We start from the raw sequence: 27820 nt of genomic DNA, 5'->3' as shown, positions 1-27820 counted from the left end.
CAACATGTTTTTATTGTCTTTGTTAAGTCTATACTTTTATCATGAGCAATGTTCTTCGCTAGGTGTCATTTGATGTAAAATCAGTGATTTTATTTATGTATATTGTTTGCCACATGCTTACAACAGCAGGTCTAATACAGAAATGATGACAGAATGACGTCCACAATAGATGATGTGCATATTCATGAAACTGAAATTTGAGGTTTAACATGAGGTTCAGAGTAACGTCTGCCTCAAAGCAGCAGCTAAATCTATCAAAGTTCACTTTGTTAAACTGCTGTCCACCCAGGAACATGGATAATAAAGACAAGACTGTTAACGGCACAAGAGTGCTTTCTGTCCCACTAAGAGTAGACCTTCAAAAGTGACACATCTGTATTTTACCTTCTGTCAGTCATGTAAGTCATGTAACTTTTACCTGAGTAGAATGCACAGACAGGTAGGCCCATTCTTGGAACAAAAGTAATAAAAGCAAAAAATAAAAGCTCAGTGTTCTGTGCTGTTGTAATTAACCACAGCCATGAATGGCCAGAACTGACTAGATCACTGCGTGCTGACAGCTAAACACACTTATGCAACATTTTTAACACCTATGATCAACTCTGAGTAGCTGTACATGTTGTTACAGTTTTGACCTGTGTTTGACTTGATTGATCTTGCTTGTATAACCATAAATACCCAGAGGTATGCACGTTATCAATATCTTATCTATAAGCCCCTGTATCACATGCAAAATGAAATACATCAAATCAAATGAAACAATACAAAAGATTCTTTGCTTTGCATAGGCTCATTCTTACTCCACTCTACTTATTTATTTCTTTGTTTCTTTCAGTTGTTTGGTCTTGTGCAATTAGCAAAATACTTTGCTCTTTTACAAACGATGATAGGCACAAACATACAGTACATACACACCTCCTGAACTCTATCCAGAAGGCATAAACATTTAATACATGTCAATGCAGTAAAATACAATGCAGAATAAAATTGAAAACAATTATATTCTTTATCATGGACGTAACTAAGATATTATTAATAAGAAAAATAAAAATGTTGCTACAATAATGCAACTTAATAAAATATTTGTCAAGTAATAGAGCTATGAAAATTGTGGTTATATTTCTGCTCCAGCATGCACCTCATATATTCATAACACACTCCTTAAAGATAAACCCTCTGATTTTTTTGAAGTAGCCAACAGCAACAAAAATTTTCAAAATATCTTCCCAGTTATTGTTTTGAAACTCAATCATAAGCTGGGAGGAGGTTTGGGACTACTGTTGGTGCTCTGACAAAATCAGAAGTGTACCTTTAAAACAACCATTGTGTAACATGAGGACCAGACTGTGGTTCACTCTGAAACTACTACATGAAATCTACTTCTTGATCAGTGTCTTGTTTCCCATGTCAACGTTAATGTCAATCAATGTTATTTTCTCTCTAAATGAAAAAATAACTTGGCACCCTGAAAGACTTGTTCTTTTTTTTTTTTTTTTTTTTTTTGCTGCTCATCTCTCTCGCTGGTGCCTGTCTGTCTGTTTGTCCTTCTACCCACTCACGAGCGCCTCCCCTGGCCATCTCCAGTCCCGTCGCGGCACCAGTTAATCTACCAAAACACATGAACACACCCGTTAGTTTTTTCTACAGAGCACGTCCCAGTTTCTGGTGCATAGTTAAAGGCGAATTCCGGTACAACCCCTACAATGCATCAAAACCTTACAAGACATTTTTGTAAGGATTTTTGCATTTTTGTACATTTACTTCATGCTATATATGAGTTATGCTATTATAGGAAATAATGAGTATTTATGTTTTGTTATTACTGCTGCTGTTGCTCTGGAAGTAGATCCCTATGCTGTTAGTTATGTATAATAGGTCAGTAGGACCCAGAGTATAGGCGGTTAAAGGATTTACGTAAAATTTAAAGATCCCCTCCAGAAGGTTTTGAACACATTAAAATATTCTGCTTTGAGTGATAATTTGACTGGTTTTCCTCTGCAAAAATTCAATACATTAGTTAATGTCCCCCTTCACTCAAGAATGTGTTTTTCTTCTTGTTCCTTCATTTGGATGTTGGAGCTGTGCAGAATGATGTATGTGCAGAGTTTGACACCAGAAAGCTGTTTCACTTTCAGCTGCTGAAGTGTCTCTGTGCTCATTGAAAATTAGATTTTTATGGGTGGGCCTATGAGCATGATTTGTGACATCATATTTAGTTTGGAAGCCAATCCTGGTCCAATATTCAATCAATCAATCAATTTTTATTTATATAGCCCCAAATCACAACAAAAATCATCTCAGAGCACTTTTCACATAGAGCAGGTCTAGACCATACTCTTTAATTTACAGAGACCCAACATTCTTAAAATGAAATCTACTTCTCCCTCACTGAAAAATCCAGAATATATGCAATTATTATTCATTTCAAAAGTTAAACTACTGGACAGAAGATGTCTCCTACTTCACTGAAAAGTCAATTTTCAGTGTATGTGGACTGGTTTACTCATTCCTTCTGATGTGGACAGGTTTCAAGTTGCACGATTGGCTAGACCAAACTAGTTGTGATGTCACAAATCATGATTGTAGGTGCACGTGTTAAACGTGTGAGCACAGAGAAACTTCCCCCCTTCAGCAGATGAATGTGACAACAAACCCTGCACAGACATCATTATACACAGTGAAGCTCAAACACCACAGTGACGTAACACGACACAAACACATTTTTGAGTGGAGGGGGACTTTAAGTACATTTGGAGCTTTATGAGGCATACACTACTTTCCCCAGTACACTTTTTTTTTTTTGCCTGATTCTGCATCTAATGAAACTCTTCAATGGAGGTGTAAAGTTAGCAGCACAGCCACAATAGGAAAATACCGGAATTTTCCTTTAATGAAAGGCACATAATCTGGCATAGTCCACAGTACTCACTCTGTTCATGTAGTAACGTAGTTACACAGTGTGGAACCATAGAACCTGAGTGGGGTGTTTATGTCTACTGAAGAGGAAATCTACTACAACAAAAGGTCCTGCAGAGGGCATGGAAGTGTTATATCTCTGTAATTTCTACCTCTTCCTATTAGTGAAAGTTCACTTACATGAAGAAACAGACAATGCTGTAAAATGGAGTTGGATACAAGAGAAGAATTTTCCAATTACTACTGTCCTGTTGCTAGGGTTAGGGTTAGGGATTGCTAACATTTTTTGGGATAGAATATTTTGGCCACCATACAGTATTTATATCAATGACAGCAGCCTAAATATTCAAACCACTCCTCAGTGTAACCCAATACAATTCAGCTGCACCACAAACTACAACCTAAAATGATCATAAAGTTGAATCAACACCTCTAAAGCAGTTTCAACAAATACTGATCATTCTAACCTTCATGAAGGGAGGATTTATTGCAGAGCTGGTCAGGGGCGCTGGCTGGGCTGTTAATCATCAGGGGTTGAGCCCAGATTCTTCTCCATCAAAAAACTTTTTCAAACATACTTCTAGATAGACCGTTTCCATGCATTTTTTTTCTTTCATGTAAGGGCTTCACATTGCTTAAAAATGTGAAAATTGGAGAAGGAAAGAAGGGTTTGCTTTTGATTTTCCATATAATCTGTTCTTCAACATTTCAGCCACTCAAATGTATCAAAACAAAATGAGCACCATATCAGATACCTACTGCCATTATTACTAGGCCTACATGTTGGAAAACCCTCAAAACCCATAATACAATGGCAATTTCACGTATGACAATTGAAAACGGCTAATTACTCAAAGTGACTAAACTTTCATAATTTGGTTGCAAAGTCGTTTCTGATGGACCTACTTGATATGAACCGCAATATATGATTACACAATATACTGTATATTACACCTGACAATGTCCTTCAGTGATGTGTGAGTGACACTAAATTATTTAGATTAAATGTTTATTTCCTAGTTTAATCTGACATCTCTCGTGAGTGAGACAACTTTTTAAACTGACGAACATTATCAGCTCAGCTAGTAGCCTAAAGTTTTGTTTTATGGAAGCTGTGGTAACTTAGCTGTCAATGTATGGCACGATCAGAAAAAAGATTGCATTTATAAAACTTGTGACTGTTTGTAGGACTACCAGACCGATAAAATATAAAACTTTTTGGCTATCTAACACAAGACTATGCTAGTTTGGTGTCGCTAGCCAATGGGGGCACAACTAAGCTATCATTGCTAATGGTTTAGCTGGCTATAGTGCAATAGTGCAAAAGTACATAACTTATACTCTGCTCATATCATGTTCACATAACTTGGACTGATACAGACATTAACACATCTTGTTTTCCTGGCTCAGCATGAGAGAATGTTTGTGCCACTGCTTCCACTTCAACTCCTTTAGCAGTAAAAAAAATCTTTGTATATCCATTTTTTCCTCACACTGACTGACTGCGTGAGCTAGTGTTTGGCATAATAGCCCCATCAGCTGAAGAGCTGGCCTGTCAGCCAGTAAATCCTATATGATTGTACTTGCCTCCATTCACTGAAGATACAAAATTATAACTGCTGTATTCTTTAGTGACAAACCTCTCAAAATGGAGAATTATTTAGGGCTAAACAAAAAAGTCTTTGGGGCTATAGTCCCGAATGCCCAGGCCAGGAGAGGCCCCTGGAGCTGGTGTTATAATGCATTAGTTTTAGCTGAGGGGACCTACTGAGTCAACAATTCATTGCTAAAGTGAATTATATAAAGACAACTTTGTCCTTTGTCCTGAACTGCTCTTATTTGTAGAGCGTCTTGCTGGTATTTGACAGCCAAACCCAAAAAATGTTGACACTGGGAGAGGTGTGGGGCCATCTTTTCTGAGCCGTGCCAGTTAGCTTGCAATCTTAGTCTTAGTCATGCACTGTCACAATTTACGCCTACTAGGAGAACTAGCTATAGGTGACAGTTAGCACTTCTGGATGCTCACAGGAGGAAACTCGTTCTCATCGTCCAGACAAACAGGTCCAGCAGCAAATTCGTGTTCTGGGATGACTTCGCCTTTCACTGCCCCGCCATCTTCAGAGTAGCCTGGTTAGAAATAGGGAAAGGAAACAGAGAAATCATTAGATCATCGTAACTTTACTTTACACAAGCATTTGAAGAAGCAACATGACAAGCCTGGAGGTGAATGTATAACTGTATGTTAAAAGGTTACAAAGTAGCCGCGATAGCTACAACACAGGCTACAATGTTACTAACATGCACCTCTTTAAAAATGTAACACATCTGGGCCACAGCGGTCACAGCAATACCATGTGGAGACCACAAGAAAGGTAAAAAAATTGGTAATTTCTCCTACTCCTATGCTGGTGGAGATTTTTGATTGTGAAGCCATTAAACAAGTTACAATTGTTTGGTTTTAGTTTATTAACTTACAGTACCAGTCAAAAGTTTGGACACACCTACTCATTCATGGGTTTTTCTTCAATTTTACTATTTTCTACATTATAGAACAATAATGAAGACATCAAAACTATGAACTAACACACATGGAATCATGTAGTAAACAAAAAAGTGTTAAACAAATATGTTTCATATTTATATTCCTCAAAGTAGCCACTGTTTGCCTTGATGATAGCTTTGCACACTTGTAGGTAATATCTTAACCAGCTTTATGAGGTCGTCACCTGGAATGGTTCATATGTAAATATGGTGTTCTCAGTTAACATTGCAGTCGCCCTCAGATCAAGCTAAATTGCAGTCATAAAAAGGTGGACATAAGAGCCGATACTAACTGGCCCATGGCTCTTTAACACCTCTGATCAGATAGGGAAACTATTTCAACAGTGCAGTTGCAAGGAAACCCACATCCTGAATAAGCTGGCCTGAAAGTGATGTCAAACCCTTCCTGTCACACATAAACTCATAGATGGAGAAATGTGTGTGGCTACAAACCAGTAAGCGTTGCAGTGACAGGACCAGTGGCTGGTAAGGCAGCGGTTGCAGCATAGGATGGATATGCCTGTGCTGGCCCTGTGACCTCTGACCCTTCTGACTCTGTACCTTCATCCTGGTCATCATCAACACCAAAGAGCCTAAGACAGGAGGAAGAGAACAAAGGAAGCAAGAACATGTGTCATTCAAAGATTGGTGAAACGCTGTAAACATTTGTAATGAAGCAAAGTCTCACAACATTCCTTAATCCTCTAACATATCACAGTTTGATGGAGAGACAGTGGCTACAGCTTTTGGATTTAGAATTCGAAACAGCAAATAATGTCTACCAGGTATTAACATGCAATCTGTATCTGGACCAGTTATCTAGATAATGACCAGGTTTTAATAAACGTTTGCTCATTTCTGCCCGTATTGTGGCAGATTTGTCATTAAACATGGCACATACCAGACTGCTGTATGACCTCTGCTTATTTTTATTTTGAAGAATTGCAATGCATTCTGCATACATTAACACGTTTCCCAGTGAAATGTGACAAAGTACATTTACTCAGGTACTGTAGTTTTGAGATACTTGTACTTTACTTGAGTATTTCCATTTTATGCCTCTTTATACTTCTACTACACTACAATTCAGAAGCAAATAATACAAAATTCAGCTGCTTGTGTGTTGACCAGGACCAGAAGGAGAGCACACATTACACAAATGTGATGAAATAAAGCACAAACAATGGCTGTATGGCTCCTCTCAGCCTGAATGTATAAATTGATATCAAACCTTCTCTATGAGTTTTTGACTAATTAATAGTTAAATCCATATCCTTATATTCACACTGTATTTACTTAAAGGACATTACAAACGAGTACTCGGCTTTTAAATATTATTCCTTTTTTTTTCCAATTCAATTTTATTTATACAGCGCCAAATCACAAATGAAGTTATCTCAAGGCACTTTTCACATAGAGCAGGTCTAGAGCATACTCTTTAATTTACAGAGACCAAACAATTCGCCCATGATCAGCACTTGGTGACAGCGACAATGAAAAACTCCCCTTTAACAGGAAGAAAAGGGCTCTAGGTGGGCGGCCATCTGCCTTGACTGGTTGGGTTGAGAGAGAAAGAAGGAGGGAGGGGGAGAGAGAGATACAGAGAAGCATTATAACAATAATAATAACAATAATAATAATAGATATGACTAGTAATAATAATAAGAATAGTAGCCCGAGAAGGTGTCAAGGCAGGACACCCACAGGACCACACCACCATCCCTGCACCATCCCCGTGGCCATGGCCCACAATTGGGATTCTGGATTTTCCTGCGATTATATTAATTATTCTTTTGCAGGTGTGTAATTTACTTAAAATTTCCTTGAAGGAGTTTTGTAATTTTGTGGTGATTATAGAAAAAATGCACTGAATAGAAAACTCTCAAAATCATTCAGCAAATGATTGGAATCAGATTAATTAATCAGATGTATATTAATGGAACACTATCTCTATTTTCCAATTAGTACCACATTGCATAGTTCTTTCCAGGAAATGAGGTTTATGGTTTATGTATGCAGTCTGATTGTGATGCATTAGTGTATTATCTTGAAAACTATCCAGATGTTTTTCTACCATGTCAATTTTTACTCTTAGATTCTCTATTTTGTATTTGCCGTTTCCTATGTAGACATACGGATGTCACAGCCTAATGCCTAACATCCATCCAACCCTTGTGAAATCAGCTGCAGCCTCACCTGTGTTTGTGCGCCAACATGCATTCGCCTCCGTCCTGTGGATCCACATTGTAGATGAACAGCTGGCCATCATCCGTGGCCACCAGCAGCCGCGGAAGCTTCTGGATCCTGAAACATCCAATTGAGTTTCCATTTCAGTTGTTTTGGAACAATCATAGCCATTCACTTTAGTCCCGTCCAACAGTGAGAAACAAGGAAGTGAATTATTTTTATTCCTAAAAATAGTTTGAAATCAAATCCCTTCCTGTGCCAGTCATCATTGGATTCCATAAACAAAGCCTCAGGGTGGTGAGATTAAAAACTCAAATTTTTCTCCCAAAGGTGGCGCTAAAAGCAATGGTGTCATTAAACTCAAAAGGGCTCATCCCCTGGGTAGCATAAATTTGGTCAGTAAATGTCCTTTGCCCTCTGCCCTTTGGATTATGAGATATCACGCCTTATCACGCCTTAAACTTGTAGTGTGGAACTTTTACATATGAATGAACATTACATTCAAGCCCTTGCAAAATGAGTTCACACAATGCTGATTAAGCCCATCACTAACAGAAATCTTTCTGTATTTCACAGTGTACAGAGTTTTTAATCTGGTGTCAGGTTTGATATTCCTGTGCTGGCCGGATGAATGCATGAATGCAGACTTCTGCCAGCTGGGGTGGCTAACTTCCAGTTAGCCTTCTGCTAACTTGAATGGGGATAAAATAATTTAATGGTGCGACTCTTCTAGACTTTCCAAATGTTATCGGACTGAATGGATCAAATTGTGACAGTGAAACTAGTCATTTCGTGGGGGTTGTGTGACACTCAAAACAATTTATCCACCGTTTTACAGCTGCAACAGTAACGATGGAGTACATTACGACAGAGCCTATGATGTAAACACTTGTTGACAGTATTTTTGTAATTACTCTCACTGAAAAGGGGAGACAAAAGTCCTGCACTCCAGCTTTAATCCTCAAATAGTCATGTGAGGAGGTCAGGGCTGGCCAAAATCTCTCTCTCAAGGTCTAAAAACACAACATGTTCTGACAAGAATACATTTAAAAGTACACACAAAAAAAACAACAGCATGCAAATGTGCAGGCCCTGATTCCACAGAGAGGCTCACATAGCTAGGGTGCAGACGTTCCTCTGGCCAGATGTGAGGAGGTGAACGGTGGCGAAGGCCCGGTCCTGGCTCATCATTCCGGATACCTGAGCAGGGAGGTAGCTGCTGGCTGCTGAGAACATCTTCCCCACGTAGGCTGACCAGGTGGCAGCCTCGTCTTCTCCACTGCATACAGAGTACAAAGCCTTTGTTAGAAAAGCTTCCACTGTGTGTTAGGACAAATGGACAAATGAACTAATGACTGTTTTAATGTAAAGTCTTCTGCATCTGTAGAATCACACACTAGTTCCTGATCAGTAAAACTGTCTCCTCCAGCAGCCAATAATATCTCTTCTTCAGAGGTTGGTTTAGCTGTTTGACCTGCTGCTCTACAGTTAGTAAGAAGCATCTTGCATCCAGTAACGTTCTGTCTCTGTCAGTAATGCTATCTGATTTTAGTGCTTCTTGGAAGAAACAGATTTTAAGACCAAATTCCACAGGTTCATTTTGGACAACTGGAAATGCATTGGGAACCCCCAGAGACAGCTGGAGGAGGTAACTAGGGAGGAGAGTGTGTGTGTGTGTGTGTGTGTGTGTGTGTGTGTGTGTGTGTGTGTGTGTGTGTGTGCATGAGTGTATGTGTGTGTATGGCCCAGGCATTCCTCACATTGTGGGGACGTAAATCTGTTTACATAGTCATGTTGTGGCTCCCCCAACGTAAATCATTAATTTTAGGGTGAAGACTTGGTTTAAAGTTAAGGTTAGTTTAGGGTTATCTTAAAGTTAGGGTAAGGGTTAGGGTTAGGCATGTGGTGGTTATGGTAAAGGTTAGGAGAAGTCTCCAGGAAATGAATGTAAGTCAGTGTAATGTCCTCTGAAGCGATGGAAATACATCTGTGTGTGTGTGTGTGTGTGTGTGTGTGTGTGTGTGTGTGTGTGTGTGTGTGTGTGTGTGTGTGTGTGTGTGGTGTACCTTGGTCCCAGTTGCTCCAGTTTAAAGATATGCACCGTCTCTGTGTTGCTGGAAGCACAGAGGAACTGGCCATCAGGACTGAAGGACAAAGAGCTTATATTGACGTACCTGCAGACAGAACAACAGATGTAAACATACACACATACACATAAACACTTGAGGAATGATGAATAATTCAAAGTGGATAATTAACTTTCAGCATCAGCTGCAGGCTATTAGCTGAAAGCTCATCAGTCTACTCAGCTATTTGAGTATAATAGCCAGTACAGATCACGTCACTTTTAATACTTATAGATCAGTCATCATCATGTAATGAAGCCTCGGGGTGTAAGTGCATGCATGCCAATGTGCCTGCAAGATATTTATGCTCCATGTTAAATCATGATTTAGGTGATTTGGTCTGGTTCATGTCTTTAGCTGTGTACACACATTGACTTTGCTGTTTTTATGAGTGCAGATCTTATATGATGTGTGTGAACTCTGACCTCTTCATTCCCCGGCGGAACTCAAACAGACGCAGGCCCTCAGGAATGGAAAACACTCGGATGACGGTGCCCTGTGAGACAGACAGACAGTGAGGTGCTTTCTTTACTTTGCTGTAAACAAGAGCTACACATTCTCCAGCAGATGCTCTCTGTAAGGCCGTATTCAGACCAAATCAGGCGGTGAGGCGAAACCACCAGTCCTCCCATTTATTTGAATGGGAGTAGTGTGTTTCTTCCCTAGCAACCACCAAATGATTCAATTTAAAAGAGGAACTACAATCTTCACTGCCCCTTCATTTATAATCTACAGCGGTAATGCTGCCACCATGACAAATGCCTGGTGAGTTTCTTGTTATAATGCAAAATAAATTCTGGGTATAACAAGATCCATTTAATATAAGAAACTGTATTTTCCTTATTTTACATCATTATTGACATATATTTTTGTCAATATCACAAGAAACACTCTACAGTAAAGCTTACTAACATGTGGTTTGTTTAATCTGCACAAAAACTGCAGAGTTTTGTGTCGGACTAATCGTTGGGTGGGAGCAGGAACATCCTGGAGTCTCCACTAATTGCCTGACAACTGCTTAGAGCCAAGAAATAGTCAAAGCTTGTTGTCTTTTTCTTGCACACATTCCAGACCCTAACCCTAACCCCTTACCCACTCAGGGACTCATTCTTACCCGCTCGGAGGCGCTGGCAAGTTTGGTGGCCGAGGCGTTGAATGTGAGAGCTGCCAGAGGACTGTCATGAGCCGGGATCATTGTCACTGTGCTCTGAAATGACAAAAGACAAAAATAGCAAAATTAAAAAGTTTAGTCCTTTGGATGTTTTAGGAAATTACTGAACCTTTTTGAAAATGAACCTATGTCTTCAGTAGGAACCAATGAGCTTAGGGCACATTCGCATGTATGTGTTCTTATCATAGCAGTGGCATAGCACAATATCAAAAACTGAGTCATGACAAAGTGAAGAAAAAGATGTTTTCATCCTGCACTTTCTGTGCTGCATGAAGCAACACAGAGCAGAGGGAGGTGTTCTTTGTCTGGCTGAGTTCACATGAACAGCCAGCGTGTGGGTGAGATCAACTGACATGTTTCCAGGTAAGAAGAAACCTGAGGTGATCTGAGCATGAGAAAAGTTAAAAACATTACGTGGTTTCACCTAGCAATGCAGGAACAATGAGAGCAACACACACTGGAACAAACTGAGAAACTTTAAACATGTGTTTACAAGGAGATAAGAACAACTGAAACAAAGTGCTCTCACTCCTGAGTGAGGCAGACTTTCCCAGCACTGCATTGTTATGAAAGATGGTTTCCTGGTATCACACAGTGGTGGAAAAAGTACTAAGATCATTTACTTAAGTAAAAGTACCAATACAGCACTGTAAAAATACTCCATTACAAGTAAAGTCTTACATGAAAAATCCTACTACAGTAAAAGTACATAAGTATTATGAGCTTGATGTAGTTAAAGTATTGCAGTAAACGTACATAAGTATTATGAGCTTGATGTAGTTAAAGTATTGCAGTAAAAGTACATAAGTATTATGAGCTTGATGTAGTTAAAGTATTGCAGTAAAAGTAGTGGTTTTTCCCCTCTGACTGATATATTATTATATATGACATCATTAAATTATTAATAGTGAAGCATCAGTGTTAGAGCAGCATGTTACTGTTGTAGCTGCTGGAGGTGGAGCTACTTTCAACTACTTTATATACAGTTAGCTAGTTTAGTCCAGTGGTTCCCAACCTAGGGGTCGGGCCCCTCCAAAGGGCCAGCAGATAAATCTGAGGGGTCGTGAGATGATTAATGGGAGAGGAAAGAAGAAAAAACAAAGTTCTGATACACAAATCTGTTTTCAGTTTTGGACTTTTCTTCTAATCTTTGATTTCTGGTGAAATATTGGATCATTTGAACATTTATTGAAATGAAAGCATGTGAGAAGTTTAGAGGGAAAAATCACTATTTGGTGGAGCTGTTAACAACTCATAGACATGTGAAATGTGACCCCGACTACACACTGCTTTTTATAAGATGTCAAAAGCCAAAAAGGTTGGAAACCACTGGTTTCATCTTTAACAATGTGTTGTATTTTAAAAGCTTGTTATATTATCCATTGTGTCAAATCTTCATCTGAAAAGTAACTAAAGCTGTCAAATAAATGTAGTGGAGTAGAAAGTACAATATTTCCCTCTGAAATGTAGTGGAGTGGAAGCATAAAGGAGCATCACATGGAAATACTCAAGTAAAGTACAAGTACCTCAAAATTGTACTTAAGTACAGTACTTGAGTAAATGTACTTAGTTACTTTACACCAGTGGTATCATGTGTCCTAGCCGACGGTATCACAACAATTCACAGTCCATTTTCTATCAGACTGAGTATAGTATATGGATCCAAAGAAGTCCCATCTTAGCCAAGTCACATCATAAACTCAGAGATGCCCTCCCTGATGTGTGGTCAACAGTGTCCTGAAATCCCAGGCGTTCCTCCCAGCTCACTGTTACATGTGTGGTATATTTAGCATATCCTGAGACGTCAGCATCAGTTCTTGGACATCATACAAAATGGCACCATTCCCAAGATCACAGGAAAAATATCTTGAAGTCTAAGGTGTCGTACAAACAGACACCAGAGAAGGCGCCATCAGAGTGAACAGACTCAGACAAACAAGTATCAGAACACACTGTCAGAGAAGATGACCTGTGATAACAGTGTTTCAAAGAAAGCAGTCCCCCGAGACAACTCATGTTCTGTCAATAAGATCAGTTGCGGGTGTGTGATGTCTAATTTGCAGTGTTGAAAATGTTAACCCATTGTGCTTAGTATTTAAAGGATGAGTCTAGTTTATTACAACTTGGATCTTATTTTTATGTTATGTGTTTTTGTCCACATATTAAATAACGAGATCTCAATAACAGCTAAATTTTTGTTTTAATAAAGTAAGGTGGTTACTGATTATCATACATATATTTTTGTCCAAATTAAAAACTATATGTAACTACATCGATGGCCGAAGAGCAAAACCTCCTATCTGAAAAATACACTTTTTTGAGAAAACTAAAAAAAACTTGTTTTCTTGCAATAACGCTATTTGTTATGGATACCCAATACATAATACACTGTTTTGGACTATATTACTACATTATGTGTTAACAATACCGTAATAACCATACAAAAATACTGTAAACAATACCACATAATACAGTAATATAGTCCAAAAACAGTGTATTATGTATTGGGTATCCTCAACAAATAGCATTCTGCAAGAAAACAACAAGTCTTTTTTAAACAAGTTTTTTCAAAAAGGTGCATTTTTCAGATAGGAGGTTGTGCTCTTCAGCCATTGATATGTAAAACTACATGTAAACTTAACTACATGGAACTATATCTAAAGTTTAACTATATATGGCAACTAGTGGTGGAATGCAATTAAGTACATTTACTTAAGTACTGTACTTAAGTACAGTTTTGAGGTACCTGTACTTTACTTGAGTATTTCCATTTTGTGCTACTTTGTACTTCCATTCCACTACATTTCAGAGGGAAATATTGTATTTTTTACTCCACTACATTTATTTCATAGCTATACTGTTCACGGTTACTAGTAACATTTCAGATCAAGATTTATATCCGTACAATATGTTATCAGTTTATTATATATGCATTGATTGATTGATTGCATAGATTAGACTATTCAACAGTATCAGGTGATTTGCTCTACCTTGGCAATGTTAAAATGCTGCTTACAAGAACACATCAATTAATCAGTTTTAATATTAAAATAATATATACACATGTATGATAAATATAACACTCTCACTTGGGCTATTTTGCATAATGAGTACTTTTAGTTTTAATACTTTACATAAATTCTGCGGACAATACTTATGTACTTTTATTTAAGTAAGATTTTGAATGCATTGTGGTATTGCTAGTTTTACTTAGGTAAAGATCTGAGTATTTCTTCCATCTGTGATGGCAGTTATATGTAAAACTATATGTAACTATATGTTAAACTAAAATATGTGTTAAATTACATTTTATAAAAAGTATATGTAAAATGAAACTAAATGTTAAATTACAGTATACGTAAAACTAAAATATATGGAATTATATGTAAAACTATGTGTAAATTATATGTATAGTACCAGTCAAAAGTTTAGACACACTTTCTCATTCACGTGAATAGGAAGGTGTGTCCGATCGTTTGACTGGTACTATAAAATCAAATTATATGTAAACTAAATTTAAACCTGCATGTAAAACCAACTAAACTAAAAGTGTGAAATGGAACAACTTAAGGCTTCCAGTGTCCCTATTTTCAGAGTATATTTCATGCTCATGTTCATATTTTTACACAACATTCAAATTATGACCTTAATATATCTCATCCCCAGCCAGGCTGTTGTTGAGGGCTTACCATGTTTCAATCCTAAGGGAGTGCATGTTTTTAATCAGTGCATACATACAGGGGAATCAACCAAATAGTGACACTGCTGCTCACAGTTCATAAAAGCTTTTTAACATAATAATCCAGAACTGAATTAAGCTGCATATTCATGTCTGATGAGATTTTGACCTTTATTCATTATCTACCTCTTCTACTCACCACTTCAGTTTCACATTGTTCTGTCTGTCTGCTCTGCTGCAATACGTTAGACTAAAAAGACTGTTATAACCCAGCCTACAGACACTGAATGAAATACAATGAAAAGAATGTAACTGCAATAAAATTAGATGACTCCATTTAAAATCATGAATAATAACAGAAAATAGCATTATATTTGACATATTCTGTGATGACATGTTGCTCACCAAATTGTTGGCATCATACACTATGATCTCCCCGATGGTGGCACTGCCAGGGTATGCCAGGTAGGAGTTGGAATGATTGATAGAAAGAGCACAGAGACCTGCAAGAGAAGAGGTGGTTAAAGGACAAATTACAGTTGCAAATTAAAGCTGCAACAGCAGACAGTTGCCTATATTCACATCCAGCAGACAGAACAACATTAGCATTTATTTGTTTACCCAAATGAAGTTCAATAGTTACTCTCCTTTTAGCTCCTGTTTGGTCTCCACCAATTCCTGAGAAAAATATCTGGCTCTTTAACTGCTAAATGCTTCACTATGTTCACCAGCTAGTTACTAACTCTGAAGTTGCCTTGGATTGCTAATGTTAGCCAATGGTAAGGCTACATTCAGGAATCAGCTGGTTTAGTTCAGAGTTGGAGGCTGTGGGAACAATGCAGTCAGACACAAAACTGCAGTTTTTGTGCAGATTAAACAAACAAAATATGACATGTTAATTACTGAGCTTTACAGGTGCTGGTAGGTGGTATTCTTTTCCTTTGGACAGAGCCAGTCTAACTGTTTCCCCTGTCTCCAGTCTTTATGCTAAGCTACGCTAACCAGCTGCTGGCTGCAGCCTTATACTGGACTGACATGAGAGTAGTATCAGTCTTCTAACTCTACCTCTGCCTAATTCTCAGTAAGAAAGTGAATAAGCACATTCCCCAACGTGATAGTGACTTGTTTTAAAGGACAGATTCACAGTTTGAACTGTCAAGTTTCCAAATGAACATTGAAACATGTTTTTCTTGCTGTAATAGTTCCTCCTGTTCATTTTGACCATTAGAATATCCCTTCATAATGCACTAACAGTGTAAGTGATGGGGTCCAAAATCCACAGCCCTTCTGTGCAAAAATGTATTTAAAAGTTTATCTGGAGCTTCAACGTCCAAATGAGTCAAATCAAGTAGATATCTTTCAACGTTACAGTCTTTTTAGTGCCAAAGTTCCTCTTTTTGTTACTATACTTCCACCACAGCTCAACAGGGAAACACTGTCTGAGGAAACACAAAGAGGGAATTTGATGCTAAAAAGACTGTAAATGTGTCAGATATCCACTTGATATGACTAACTCAGACTGCTGAAGCCTCATATAAGCTTCACATCAACTTTTAAATGCAATTTGCACTAAATGACTGTGTGGACACACTGTGGATTTTGGCCTCCATCACTTACATTGAAGCACATTTGAAGAGGATATTTTAATAGCCAGTATGAACAGGAGGAATGATTACAGAGACGAAAACCTCTTTCATTGTTCATATGGACACCTGACTGTTGTTTTAAGACACTCTTAAATGTTGTGAACCTATCTTTTAAGCTACCTGTGGAAGTTCAGTAAATACCATGCTTGTTAAACCAGAACATTTCATTTTGTTTTAAGATGTTGTGTCTAATGTAATTACTTTTTAAATGAGTAATACGTAATATGTAAGTGATTATATTTTTCTGGTTATTTGCCCAACACTGGGCATCACTACAACGAAGTCTTGACGGGTAAAGAAACATGAGCATTCAGTTCATCCAGATTATCTAAACCACTTTATTTGGAGGTCAAACTGAATGAGGGCACACCAGAAATGTTGCTGATAATCCTTCACGGTGCAGGTAAAATATGTGTGCAGGAAGTGGGTCTGTAAAATGTGACAGATGTTTAGAGGAAACAGTTTGGGTAATAATGTTGCTGTTCATGTGCATCTCCCTTCCAAATAAATTTGACTTTGGTTTGTTTACAACCTGTCTGATCATGTTTGTTGCCCCGTCAGACTACAACAATAAGACTAAAGTTGTAGTAAACTGTAATCGTCCTTTAAAAAGTTTCACTTGACAAACCCTGCTGTCAGTGTGTGTTTGTGTGTGTGAGGCACATACTTGCAGCAGTTCCTGTGTCTTGGTACTACATCTTACCTGAGGGGTTGGACGGAGTGTTGAGCAGAGTCTTGAGTAGCTTCATGTCTTTGATGTTGTGGATATAAATGGACTCTTCAAGGCACACCACAAGCCTCTGCAAGACACAGCAGCCTTCAGGTCATTTCACTCCAATGTAACACAGTAAATGCAGACTCTATAGGCCCACATCAGTGAAACCCCACTCACTGGGTCACAACAAATGTTTTACAGTCAATCCCACAAAGGAGCTGCAGTTTCTCTCTTTAAAAGTGACAAACAACACATACAGTGAAATGAAACACTATTGTTCACTTCAGAACATTCAGAGATCATATTTCTGTCAACAATCTAGCTGTTGTGTCATGACAGTGAGTTTGGAGATCTTCTGTTGTAACAAAGCACATGAACTCCTCACCTTGACCATCTAGTAACAATACTGAGAAAGCAGGGTGTCTTATAACCTAAAAAATCTGGATTTTCTCACCAAAATGATTAAATACTTCTATTACTAGGTAGTTACTGACATTCAAAATACACTGATTTTGCTATAGTACTCAATAGTTAGGTTTTGTGCACTTACTGCTACCAATAAAACAAAAAAATCTACAGCATTTAAAGCTATTAAATATTGTCACAAATTTGCATAAGAATAACAAAGAATAAAGAATAACACGATCAGACTTAGGGGCTGGAACGGGTTTGTCCAAGCTGCAACGTAAATAAATGTGATGAACGTTCTTGTAGCTCTTTCTTTAATACTTACATTACCAGTTAAAACTTTCTCATTGATGTGTTCAAACTTTTGACTGATACTGTATATGGATTTGGGTGTTTCATCAATGTGTTTATTTCTTTTCCATTCTGAAACTCACCTCCTGAAAGGAAGTTAGATCAACCAATCAGCTTGTTTGAAACACAGGACCGCACAACACCTGGTTGAGATTTAGGAGGTGTGGTCACCAGAGCGGCAATGATTAGTCGATTAATCGATTAGTCGCCAAGTATTAAATCAATCGCCAAATAATTTTATAATTGATCAATCATTTTGAGTCATTTTTTAAGAAAAAAAGTCAGAGACGCTTCTTAAATGTGAATATTTTCTGGTTTCTTTAGTACTCTATGACAGTAAACTGAATGTGGCTGTGGCTCAGGATGTAGAGTGGGTCGTCCACTAATTGGAAGATCAGCAGTTTGATTCCCAGCTCTTCCAGTCTGCATGTCAAAGTGTCCTTGGGAAAGTTACTGAACCCTAAATTGCTCCGGATGGCTGTGCCATCTGTGTGTGAATGATTATATCCTACTGATGTGCGGGTCTGCATCTTGCATGGCAGCACCTGCCATCTGCGTATGAATGTGTGTGTGAATGGGTGAATGTGATTTGTAGTCTAAAAGCGCTTTGAGTGGTCGGAAGACTAGAAAGGTGCTACATAAGTGCAGTCTATTTACCATATCTTTGGGTTGGGGACTGTTGGTTGGGACAAAACAAGGCATCTGAAGACTTCATCTTGGGCTTTGGGAAACAGTGATTTACTTTTTTCACCATTTTCTGATCAAACAACTAATCGATTAATTGAGAAAATAATTGGCAGATTAATCGATGAAAATAATGTTCAGTTGCAGCTCCAGGGGTTACCCATCACACCCTTGGTCAAATGGCAGATCAGTGCTACATCACTATAACTCCTGATGCTTGCTTAAATGAAGAAATATATGTTAACATGTCAGCATGGCAACACACTCACAATGACAGTGTTAATATTTAGCAGGTAATGTTTACCATGTTCATAATCTTAGCTTAGCGTGTAAGCATTTGTTAATTAGCATCAACCACAAAGTACAGTTGAGGTTGATGGGTATGTCATTAGTTTAGCATAAATCAAAGATGGCTCTAGAGGACAAGTTAGAGATTATCAAAGTCATTAGGATTCATCATTAGAATGAATGTCAACTCCAAATTTATGGTAATCAATCTATATTTACTGAGATATTTCAGTCTGGACCAATGTGATGGACCAACTGCTTAACATTACCATCTCTAGAGCCATGTCCCTATCATGTCTAAAAAGCCTGACAGTGGATGAATGTGATCTTTGGTTCAGTGCAGTGTTTCCAATAATTAAGGTTCAATTCAAAAAAATCAACCCCACAAAATGAAGTTGATCGAGATCATGGCTGAGATGCAGGTTGAATTCCTCTTAGACTGGTGCAGTATTGAATTGCAGCACATGAAGCTTATGAATATGCCAGGCTGAAACAGCAAGGCACAGTCAGGAGAGGTTGCATACTGTTTATAGTCCTGGGAAGCTTTTGTTTGGTGACTGAGTAAAGCAATGTGTGTTGAATACTGGAACAATATTTGGAACATGGTGTCCTTTGTTGTGCTGAACCCTGAATGGAAACATCTGCTTGTGATGTCATTGGGCACACTTATTTAAAATGTTCCCAGTCGGGTGGTGATGTATCAAAATGAATCACGCAAAACATTTCCTTAGTTGGAAATGGCGGGATGAGGCTATGTAGTGGTTTGCATGCAAGCTTACTCAATTCTGTAAGTAAGAAGAGACAGCATGTCATTTATCTCAGCATGTCTCTAAAAGGTCAAGACATACAGACTGATGGACATCAGCTGTCCAAGAGACAAGGAATGCAACATATACAGATGATGCTCTGAAATATCTTTGTCAAATACCCCTAATAAACCACAAGGTATCTTGGCTTGAGTTTGGAGACCACTATTTTTTAAAGGTTAACAAGCTGATTGGTTGATTCAATTTCTTGTCGGGAGGCAGATTTTGAAAAAAACCATGCATTCACTTTTACACAAATATAAAATAAACAGCTCAGACTCAGACTCATTCTACAAGAAGGGTTATTTACAGTATTGGACAAGGCTTATCTATGAATGGGGAAACCCAAAGAGGTTTAATTCCACACTGAAAAAAAATTCAAAGATATAATAAAAACTAAATAAAAAAATAGCTCTTAGCTACCTACATAAGTGTTAGAAATAGAATTTACTATTTAAATCACTTATTAAGAAATAATGAAATGTGGGCAGTGATTCAAAGGTCTGGAACCAGGCTAACTTATCATGTTTTAACAAGAAAAAATATCGATTTAACAAGTTCAATAAATAGTTTGACATTGTGGGAAATTAAGCTTATTTGCTTCCTGGTGGAGAGACTGATGAGAAGACGTCTGTATGGTAAATATGAAGCTGCTACGAACAGCTGGTTAGCTTAGCTTAGCATAAAGACTGACAGCAACATGGGCTGTTTATAAGTATGTGTCTATGTGATGAACTTGTATGGCTACACCGTAATGTTCCAGGGTCCAGGAACACTCACCTGTCTGTTGAGCTTGACAGACAGGATGTTGCTGGGGTAGCTGTAGTTGCAGATCTCGGTCCCCTTCTTAAAGTGGTAGATGTTCATGCGCTGCGGCATGGCAGTGCTCACCACGACGACCAGACTGCTGGAGAACAGACGCTCCACAATGTAGACATCTGGAGTCTCTGCTGTGGGAGAACAGACAGACAGGCAGCGATGAGGACAGAGATTAAACTACCACAAACCTTCCCTCAAGAGAAATAAAACAGTTTAACCTTTTGACCATGACTTTCTCCATCATTTCAGGTCAGAAACCACTAGAAACATAGGTTTCTAAATATGAAAATGCCTGCAGAGATTTGCTAAGTCAAGGGTTGAGTATACTTCAAACCAAGTTCATACAGGATGTCTCTGAACACTTCTAACAGCAAAAGTATAAAGCATACTGTATATATATTTCCAATCCCAATCAATCTGTCCCAATCAAGTAAAACCAAATGGAATCACTGTCACTATTGTTTAGGCCATTATCTACGTGCTGTATGATCCTGTTTATAATTTTGGATTCAGGCCACCAATACTTCATTATAGTTTTAACTGAATCACGAAAAACTGTTTCTCCTGGAATTATATTCTTAGAAAGGTAGAGATGCTTCTGAAATAGCCTTTAGATGTTCTCAAGCAGTTCATGTTTCCCCTGACTTACCTGTCAGTTAGGTATATAACTGCTGTTCACTATTAAAACACTTAGAATAGAAAAGAATTCCTTTATTGTCAGTACAACAAAATTGAGTAATACGTGTGTGTGTAAATATATACACTATATAAATGGGTACAATGGGTACACTTGGTTGCTTATGTATCTACCTCTTACTGGATGATTTTGTGTTCCTAATTTTAAAAAAAGCAGTTCAGGTTACATATTTTATATGGCCATAAACTGATCAACCTGGTTCTGCAGACTACAAACCTAACACACCCGTTCTGAGGAAAGTCTCTTGTTCTTTGCCATGGAAGACTGCTGCCAGAAGCACTGTGTAATTACAGCAAGCTTGGCCTTGTCTGAACATCCAGCCACTAAAACCCCAAAATACCCAGGGAGTGCTGTGATGTGGAGAGGCTGAATTCTTAGTGGTCCCCTTGCTGAAATGTAATCACTGCTTATATTTACTTGCACAGAGAATTCCCTTCCTCACCCAGTAATTCATGTAGTCTGGTTGTGGGTCAGCACACATACAGCATAATTATGCTGGAGCTCATATTCTGATGAGGTCATACTCTGGTTCAGATGTCTGGTTTCCTCCCACATTAAACTGGTGACTGAAGCTGTGTGTTGCAAATGTCAAGCAGATTTGAAAAGGCTGGCAAAAAAGTGCAGCTGACAATATGTGTAGACAGTGTAACAAAATGATAAGATTATTAAAAGACCTCGAGAATCTTACATCTACATATCCCGTCTGGTATTTTTGTCTGTCACCCTTTTTATTTTTTATTTTCTTGGTCTTTTTAAATTCTAAATGTGTGTAAAAATAGATGGATGGATGTTCCTGCAAAAAAGAGGCTTCCTCTCAGTGAAATTTCACAGAATAAATAAAGGTAAAAAATATGCCAGTTTCATTTCTGGTTTACACAGATGCAAGGTTTCCACATTTACATTCAAGCTTACATAGAATATATAAAAAGGTCTAAATATAATTATGATGATGCTGTCCTTATTCTTGTTTTATTTCCAACAGTGTAGATATGGATATTATAGAATTATCCTATTTCTCCACTCCTTCCTCTTCTCTGCCAGAAAGCAAAGAATAAAAAAAACACCAAGTGGAATTTATTACAATAATAATAATAATAATTATAATTATTTGGGAAGCAGCAACAAAATTCAATAAATACCATAATGTGCCAAGACATACAAAAGAGTTTGTTTTGTAGTTTTGATAAAGTCATTTTCACAGCTGAAGTTCAGTTTATTTGGTCTGGATCAAAGAAAAACAGAAATCTATTGTTGCCTTTCCATTCTGGTCTATTTCATGTGTTCATGACACCATGAGGTGTGACATGAAGCCATACGGACTGCCAGAGAATATTCATTGGACAGTTTTGGTGATGTCATCCTACATCATCAGCGCTGCAGGACGAAAAAGAGGCTTGACATTATGGTGAGTAGTTACTGTTTGGCTGTTTCATTTCAATCACTGTTTAATGAGGAGCAAACACCCCTCCATCTAAACTCCTTTACACATGCTGACACAAATACATGTTATCTTGGTTACCAAATGATAATGCATAATTCTATGGCTTGCTCATATATAGGATGAGAGTATTATTTAGTATTATTATGGAGATAATTTAGTTAATTTGTATTACAAGTTAGCTACTGTTACACAGTAACAACGCAGTTAACAGTTTAAAGATTAATTTACAGCAAGAGAAAGACTTAAGACAAAAATAACTTTCATGATAACAGATTAACCTTAATAAGAGCTCAACCAGAGTTTGAACAATAGACAGATTATGAGTAAATGTAACCAGTGTTTTGTGGTCTGTCGCAAAACTCTGTGTTCCTTTCTAGGGAAACGTGAGGAGACATGACATGGTCTGACATGTGAGGTCATCCTCAACAGACGGGTCAATCTGGGACAGATGAGCTAATACAACAGATCAGTTTGCACGAATGCTGAAGGTTTCCTTCCTGTTTGTCATGTAAACCATAACGAATGAATGAAAGTCAATTATCCACCAGAGACACATGATGATTCTGGCCTTCATGCTGTTGTCATTTAACGGCTGAGCTGACAAATGGGACCGATTTCAAGAAAACCTTGGTGAATTCTCAGTGGAAGAGTGCCAGCTCTGAATGGACTGTGTTATATGATTAGCCAGTTTGCCAGAGAAATCAAACTGGAATTTAACTCTAAACTAATTGTGGATGGATGTTTAGCCCAGTTCAGAGTTCAAGTTCCATACTGACCACTCTCATGGATGCAGTCCAGTTTTTCCACCATGGTCAGAGAAAACAGCTTGTAGCCGGTCTTTGTTCCCAAAGCCAGTGACCTGCAACACATACACACACATCAGTACAACTAGATCTTCACATTAGCTCACTAGCTCACTGTCTTGCCTTGTCCTTCTTTCAGGGAGCCCCCTGGTGGTAAAAGGTGCTTATGGAATAGTTATGACTCACTACAAGCACAAGTAACACTGCTGGCTTAAATGTTTATGATAAAATGGATTTTTAATTAGTGTTTGATATGAAGTGAAATTAAATCATTATACAATCTTGCTTCTAGTCACTCCCTCAACATCTGTGTCGCCAGTTTCCCCTGTCTGCAAAACGTCTGTACGCATGGGTTAGAGTTTCCGTACAGGTGCATACATTCTCCCATCAAGTTAGTTTTTATAAATCCCAACTTTTTCATGGGAAGTGATCTATGTATCTGTCCAGCGCTGTTGAGTGTACACAACGCTTATAAATGAGACCCCTGGTCTGTAATCAAACAGCCTTCATGACAAGAAAAATGGTGGTTTGACAAAAAATCTCAACTCAACTTACTAGGTTTTTCTTGAGCTTTTAATTCCATCTAAGCGGATGCAGTTGTTCAGTTGTCATGGAGATACAGTGGCTCAGTTGTTATCCCCTGACGCACTGTAAGTATGGAATTTCAGTAATAACAGGTGACTGAAGCTACGGATACGGTTGGTGAGTGGACCTTGAGTTAATTTTTTTGAAAACATAGACCCCTGAATAAGTGGACGCAAGTGTTTTAACAGGACTGAGAGTGGAAAGTCAGCACTGTTAGTAAAACAACAGAAAAGAACTTAAATCCAGAAAAGGATCTCAAATTGGAATTGTCAAGATGAGACGTGTTAATATCCAGCTATCACCTCGCAAGATGTTCCTCTGATGTCTTGTCAAACAAGCGGTATCCGCCAACTCAGCTAACACTGCAGTCAAAACAGACTGTCAAACCTGTTCAAGACATCCGTTCATTTTTACACCAGCCGTTTTCTTAATGGCCACCTGTACCTTCATTCCCCACCATGACATCTGTACATTCCTGTCCTGTCTCATCCTGTTAGTTCTGCAGGTTTCTTCCTGCAGAACTAACAGGGAAAATACAGCATATTTTCACTGACCCTGCAGAACAAATGGATTGTGTGGCAAGTCGTGTAGCTTTTTCTATGATCTCCTATTTATTATATAAATTAAAGAGTTAATTGAAATTTTAAACCTTTTTTTCAGAAGGAGAGAGTAATTATATGCTGGAGCCAAAGCGTAGAAGTCATGAGTCTGCATTCTCCTGCTGTCTGAGAACTGTTACTATTTTACTGCCACATGTGCGGGTGGAGCTGCTGATGAATATGTTAGGTGTGGGCAAGTTAGCACATACAAACGGAAAGGCTTAATTTGCATCCACACAGCCGTTTCTTTCACAATGTCCCTTTCTTATCTATAGATTTCTCAGCACTTTAACAAAATGAGCAACGTGTCAGCACACAGGCAGGCCTGTGTGTGTGAAATCCTGTTTGATATGCAATGAGTGGAGCTGACTTAAACGACAGGTTCACAATTTTTCAAGTGTGTCTTAAAACAACAGTCAGGTGTCCATATGAACAGTGAAAGAGGTTTTCCTCACTGTAATCATTCCTCCTGTTCATACTGGCTGTTAAAAGATCCCCTTCAAATGAGCTTCAATGTAAGTGATGGAGGCCAAAATCCACAGTGTGTCCACACAGTCATTTAGTGCAAAAGTGCATTTAAAAGTTGATGTAGTTAGTCATATCAAGTGGATATCTGCCACATTTAGTCTTTTTAGCAGCAAATTCTCTTTGTGTTTCCTCAGACAGTGTTTCCTGTGGTGGAAGTATAGTAACAAAAAGACGTAACGTTGAAAGATATCTACTTGAAGCTTCATATTAGCTTCAGATAAACTTTTAAATACATTTTTGCACAGAAGGAGGACTGTGGATTTTGTCCCCATTCACTTCCATTGTAAGTGCATTATGAAGGGATCTTCTAATGGTCAGTATGAACAGGAGGAATGATTACAGCAAGAAAAACATGTTTGAATGTTCATTTGGGCTCCTGACTGTTGTTTTAACAGAATTTGTCTGATGATTTACTTTGGCTTAGTTGAAAGTAAAAAGAAACTGCAGTGGAGTTGCTATTACAGACATCAACAGAGGACACTGTGGTTACACTGTTAAAGGGCTAATCCAGTAATTTAGTATTGTATTTCTATAAAGTTGGGACACTTGTGTGAGACAGATTCTGTCCAGCAGAGGCCTGAATATCCTGACGTTGAGACTCCAGTATGGGTCAAGCTCTAGAAACATTGAGACTCAATAGCATCTCTTTGTTAGACCCTTTCTACCTGCTAAGTACTCACATATTTCAAGTTACAAGGCTTTTGCAATGCAGGTATTCAATTAAAAGTATGTAGTCTCGATGCCCAAACCAAGATATACTGATGACATCACTATGACATCATCAGAGTTTTTTTCTCAGACTTGACAGCTCCTCCAGAGCCACAGAAGACATTATAGGGCATTGTGCTTTTTTTTTTTTTAAGTGTTTACAACTGTTTTCACAGGCTTGGTGATAAATGTGAAAGTAAAATGTGTGGTGTAAATAATAAGGTGTTGCTGGGAATCTGTCTACTTGACTGGTTTACCCACTTTTTTCATAAATCACTCTATTTTCAAACATTATAATGCAAAGGTTTAGAAAAGAACTTATATGTATTTCTCTAACTCCAGGGAGAAATCCAGCAGGATAAGTCTTTACTGACTCATTGACTCATCCGCTCGGTCTCTGTCTGCTTGCTTACGTGGAGTCTTGGTTGAAAGAGGCGCAGCCAAACCGGATCCCCTGTCCGTCCGGTCCGCCAGGCCCGCCAGCACCCTCTCCGGTCTCCATCCCGATTCCCAGCGACCTCCTTCCCTCCCTCCGCCCTGGATTGGAGGCCTGGGATCGGCTGCACCTCTTCGCTCGATGTCGGCGGAAGACGGCTCCAATTTGGAAGAAATGTGTCCGCAGCTGATGTGTGAATAAGTACTCGGGGCAGAGCCGGAGGTTATCTCCGCTGTAGATGAATTTAAATCCCGTTTCAGTGTGGTTATTTCAGGAGGTCGGTTATTCAGACCCTGGAGCAAAAGACGGGGGAAAAAGAAGCAAAACAAGAACAGCTGACAGCGCTACGTCACACCTCCTCCTCTCAGGATTGGTTGGTAGTGGAAATATGTTGTTGCTGGCTTCTATTTTGATTGGTCAGGCGTATAATAGTGTGTTTTTATTGGCTGTAAGGGCGGAGTGGGGTTTTGTTTGTGTACGTCCATTCACGTGATGTAACCTCCCCACAACATTGTCTTCTGCGGCGAAAAAAAAAATCTACTTTATTAGATATCGTCAAAATACAGTAACCGTCGTAAAATTCGTACACATAGCCAATAGAGTGCTATAACTTCTATCTAAATAAATGTTCATTTACAGATTTGAATCGCTGGTTAGTCTTTTGCACCAACGCGCTTTACGAGCAGTTTTCTGCAGCATTTATATGCCGAATATATCAGATGATCATATTGATCCCAGAAAATATCTTTTTTCATGTTCTCCGTGTGATCGTATTGGCTTACGCACACAGCCAATTTCAATATATGGCTTTTCTAAATGAAGTTTGGTACGTGTTTCTCTATTAGGGATTAAATGTACTTTAACATTTGCACAATAAAGCTACTACTGCGACCATTTCACCCAATTCACTCCACATGTTTCAATATCCTGAGTTGAAGAAGTCAATCCACATATTGACAGAACACCTTTTCAATTGTCTGTCCTTCCCCCCGCTGTTATACCAACCGAGGAGGGCAGTAGTGAGCAATGTGACCCCAAGTAGTATTTCCACAACCAACAGAATATATTAATTAAAAACTAGTGATTATAACATTAAAATGATACTCCAGCATACATCAATACATTATAGTTTACATTTACATTAAACCAACACCTGCCAAACCACACTCCTTCTGTTTTGTTATGGTTTCGTTTTGCACCAGACACCTCTTCATATAGCTGTTCATTCACTATGTGAAGTTCATTTTGGTTCTTAATTATAACAGTAATGTCATCAGCATAAGCTAAAACTACTCGAACTCCCCATTACCAGTTCTGGTTCCACTCAACCTGTTGTCATCCTTAATTCTCTACAATAATGGATTTATAGCTAAAACATAGAGGGCAGCTGATAAAGAGCAACCTTCTTTGACACCTCTGTTAATTTCATAATTTTCTGTTAAAACTCTGTTAACATTGACCTGAACTGTAGATTGAGCATACATCAACTTAACTACATTAATGAAATCTTGATTAAAACCATGTGCTTTTAACACCTCCCACAGATATTCTCAAGATATAAAATCGAAGGCTTTCTTTTGGTCCAGACCTATAATGAAAAATTGTTCCACAGAAGTATTACTGATTATATCTTTCAGTGAGACTAAATTATCCCCCATCAGCCTTCCCTCGATAGCACATGTTTGT

The 27820-nt window shown here is 38.4% G+C and overlaps 1 protein-coding gene across 3 annotated transcripts; it reads right to left on the bottom strand.

The window, feature by feature from the left end:
* Positions 1–789: 789 nt before the first annotated feature.
* On the bottom strand, positions 790–27820 carry wipi1 (WD repeat domain, phosphoinositide interacting 1). Of its 3 annotated transcripts, none has more exons than XM_067615530.1 (13): positions 26112–26768; positions 23252–23334; positions 20299–20465; positions 16970–17066; positions 15026–15123; positions 10885–10977; positions 10196–10266; positions 9711–9818; positions 8759–8923; positions 7654–7761; positions 5911–6050; positions 4943–5043; positions 790–1606 (listed from the first exon to the last, which is right to left on the bottom strand). In XM_067615530.1, exons 1-13 carry the CDS (start codon positions 26198–26200, stop codon positions 1556–1558), a joined length of 1371 nt encoding a protein of 456 aa, XP_067471631.1. In that variant the 5' UTR covers positions 26201–26768; the 3' UTR covers positions 790–1555. The 3 variants fall into 3 exon arrangements, with proteins under 3 accessions (XP_067471631.1, XP_067471629.1, XP_067471632.1); XM_067615528.1 differs by having other exon boundaries at positions 20299–20468; positions 26112–26759; XM_067615531.1 differs by lacking the exons at positions 790–1606; positions 4943–5043; positions 5911–6050 and adding an exon at positions 6075–7010 and having other exon boundaries at positions 20299–20468; positions 26112–27820.

The sequence above is a fragment of the Thunnus thynnus genome, chromosome 17 (assembly GCF_963924715.1).
Source record: "Thunnus thynnus chromosome 17, fThuThy2.1, whole genome shotgun sequence".
NCBI lineage: Eukaryota > Metazoa > Chordata > Actinopteri > Scombriformes > Scombridae > Thunnus > Thunnus thynnus.
The sequence above is the reverse complement of the archived record's forward strand: the minus strand, read 5'-3'. Positions and strand labels throughout refer to the sequence as shown.

Bases quoted from the DNA above. Each gene is read 5' to 3' on its own strand.
- wipi1 (XM_067615528.1), bottom strand. From the start codon at position 26,200: ATGGAGACCGGAGAGGGTGCTGGCGGGCCTGGCGGACCGGACGGACAG. The intron at 10,267-10,884 runs GTAAGAATGAGT...TCTGTCTCACAG, and splicing joins TTGCCAGCGCCTCCGAGCGG to GGCACCGTCATCCGAGTGTT. The intron at 7,762-8,758 runs GTGAGCCTCTCT...TGGATGTTTCAG, and splicing joins AACGTCTGCACCCTAGCTAT to GATCCAGAAGCTTCCGCGGC.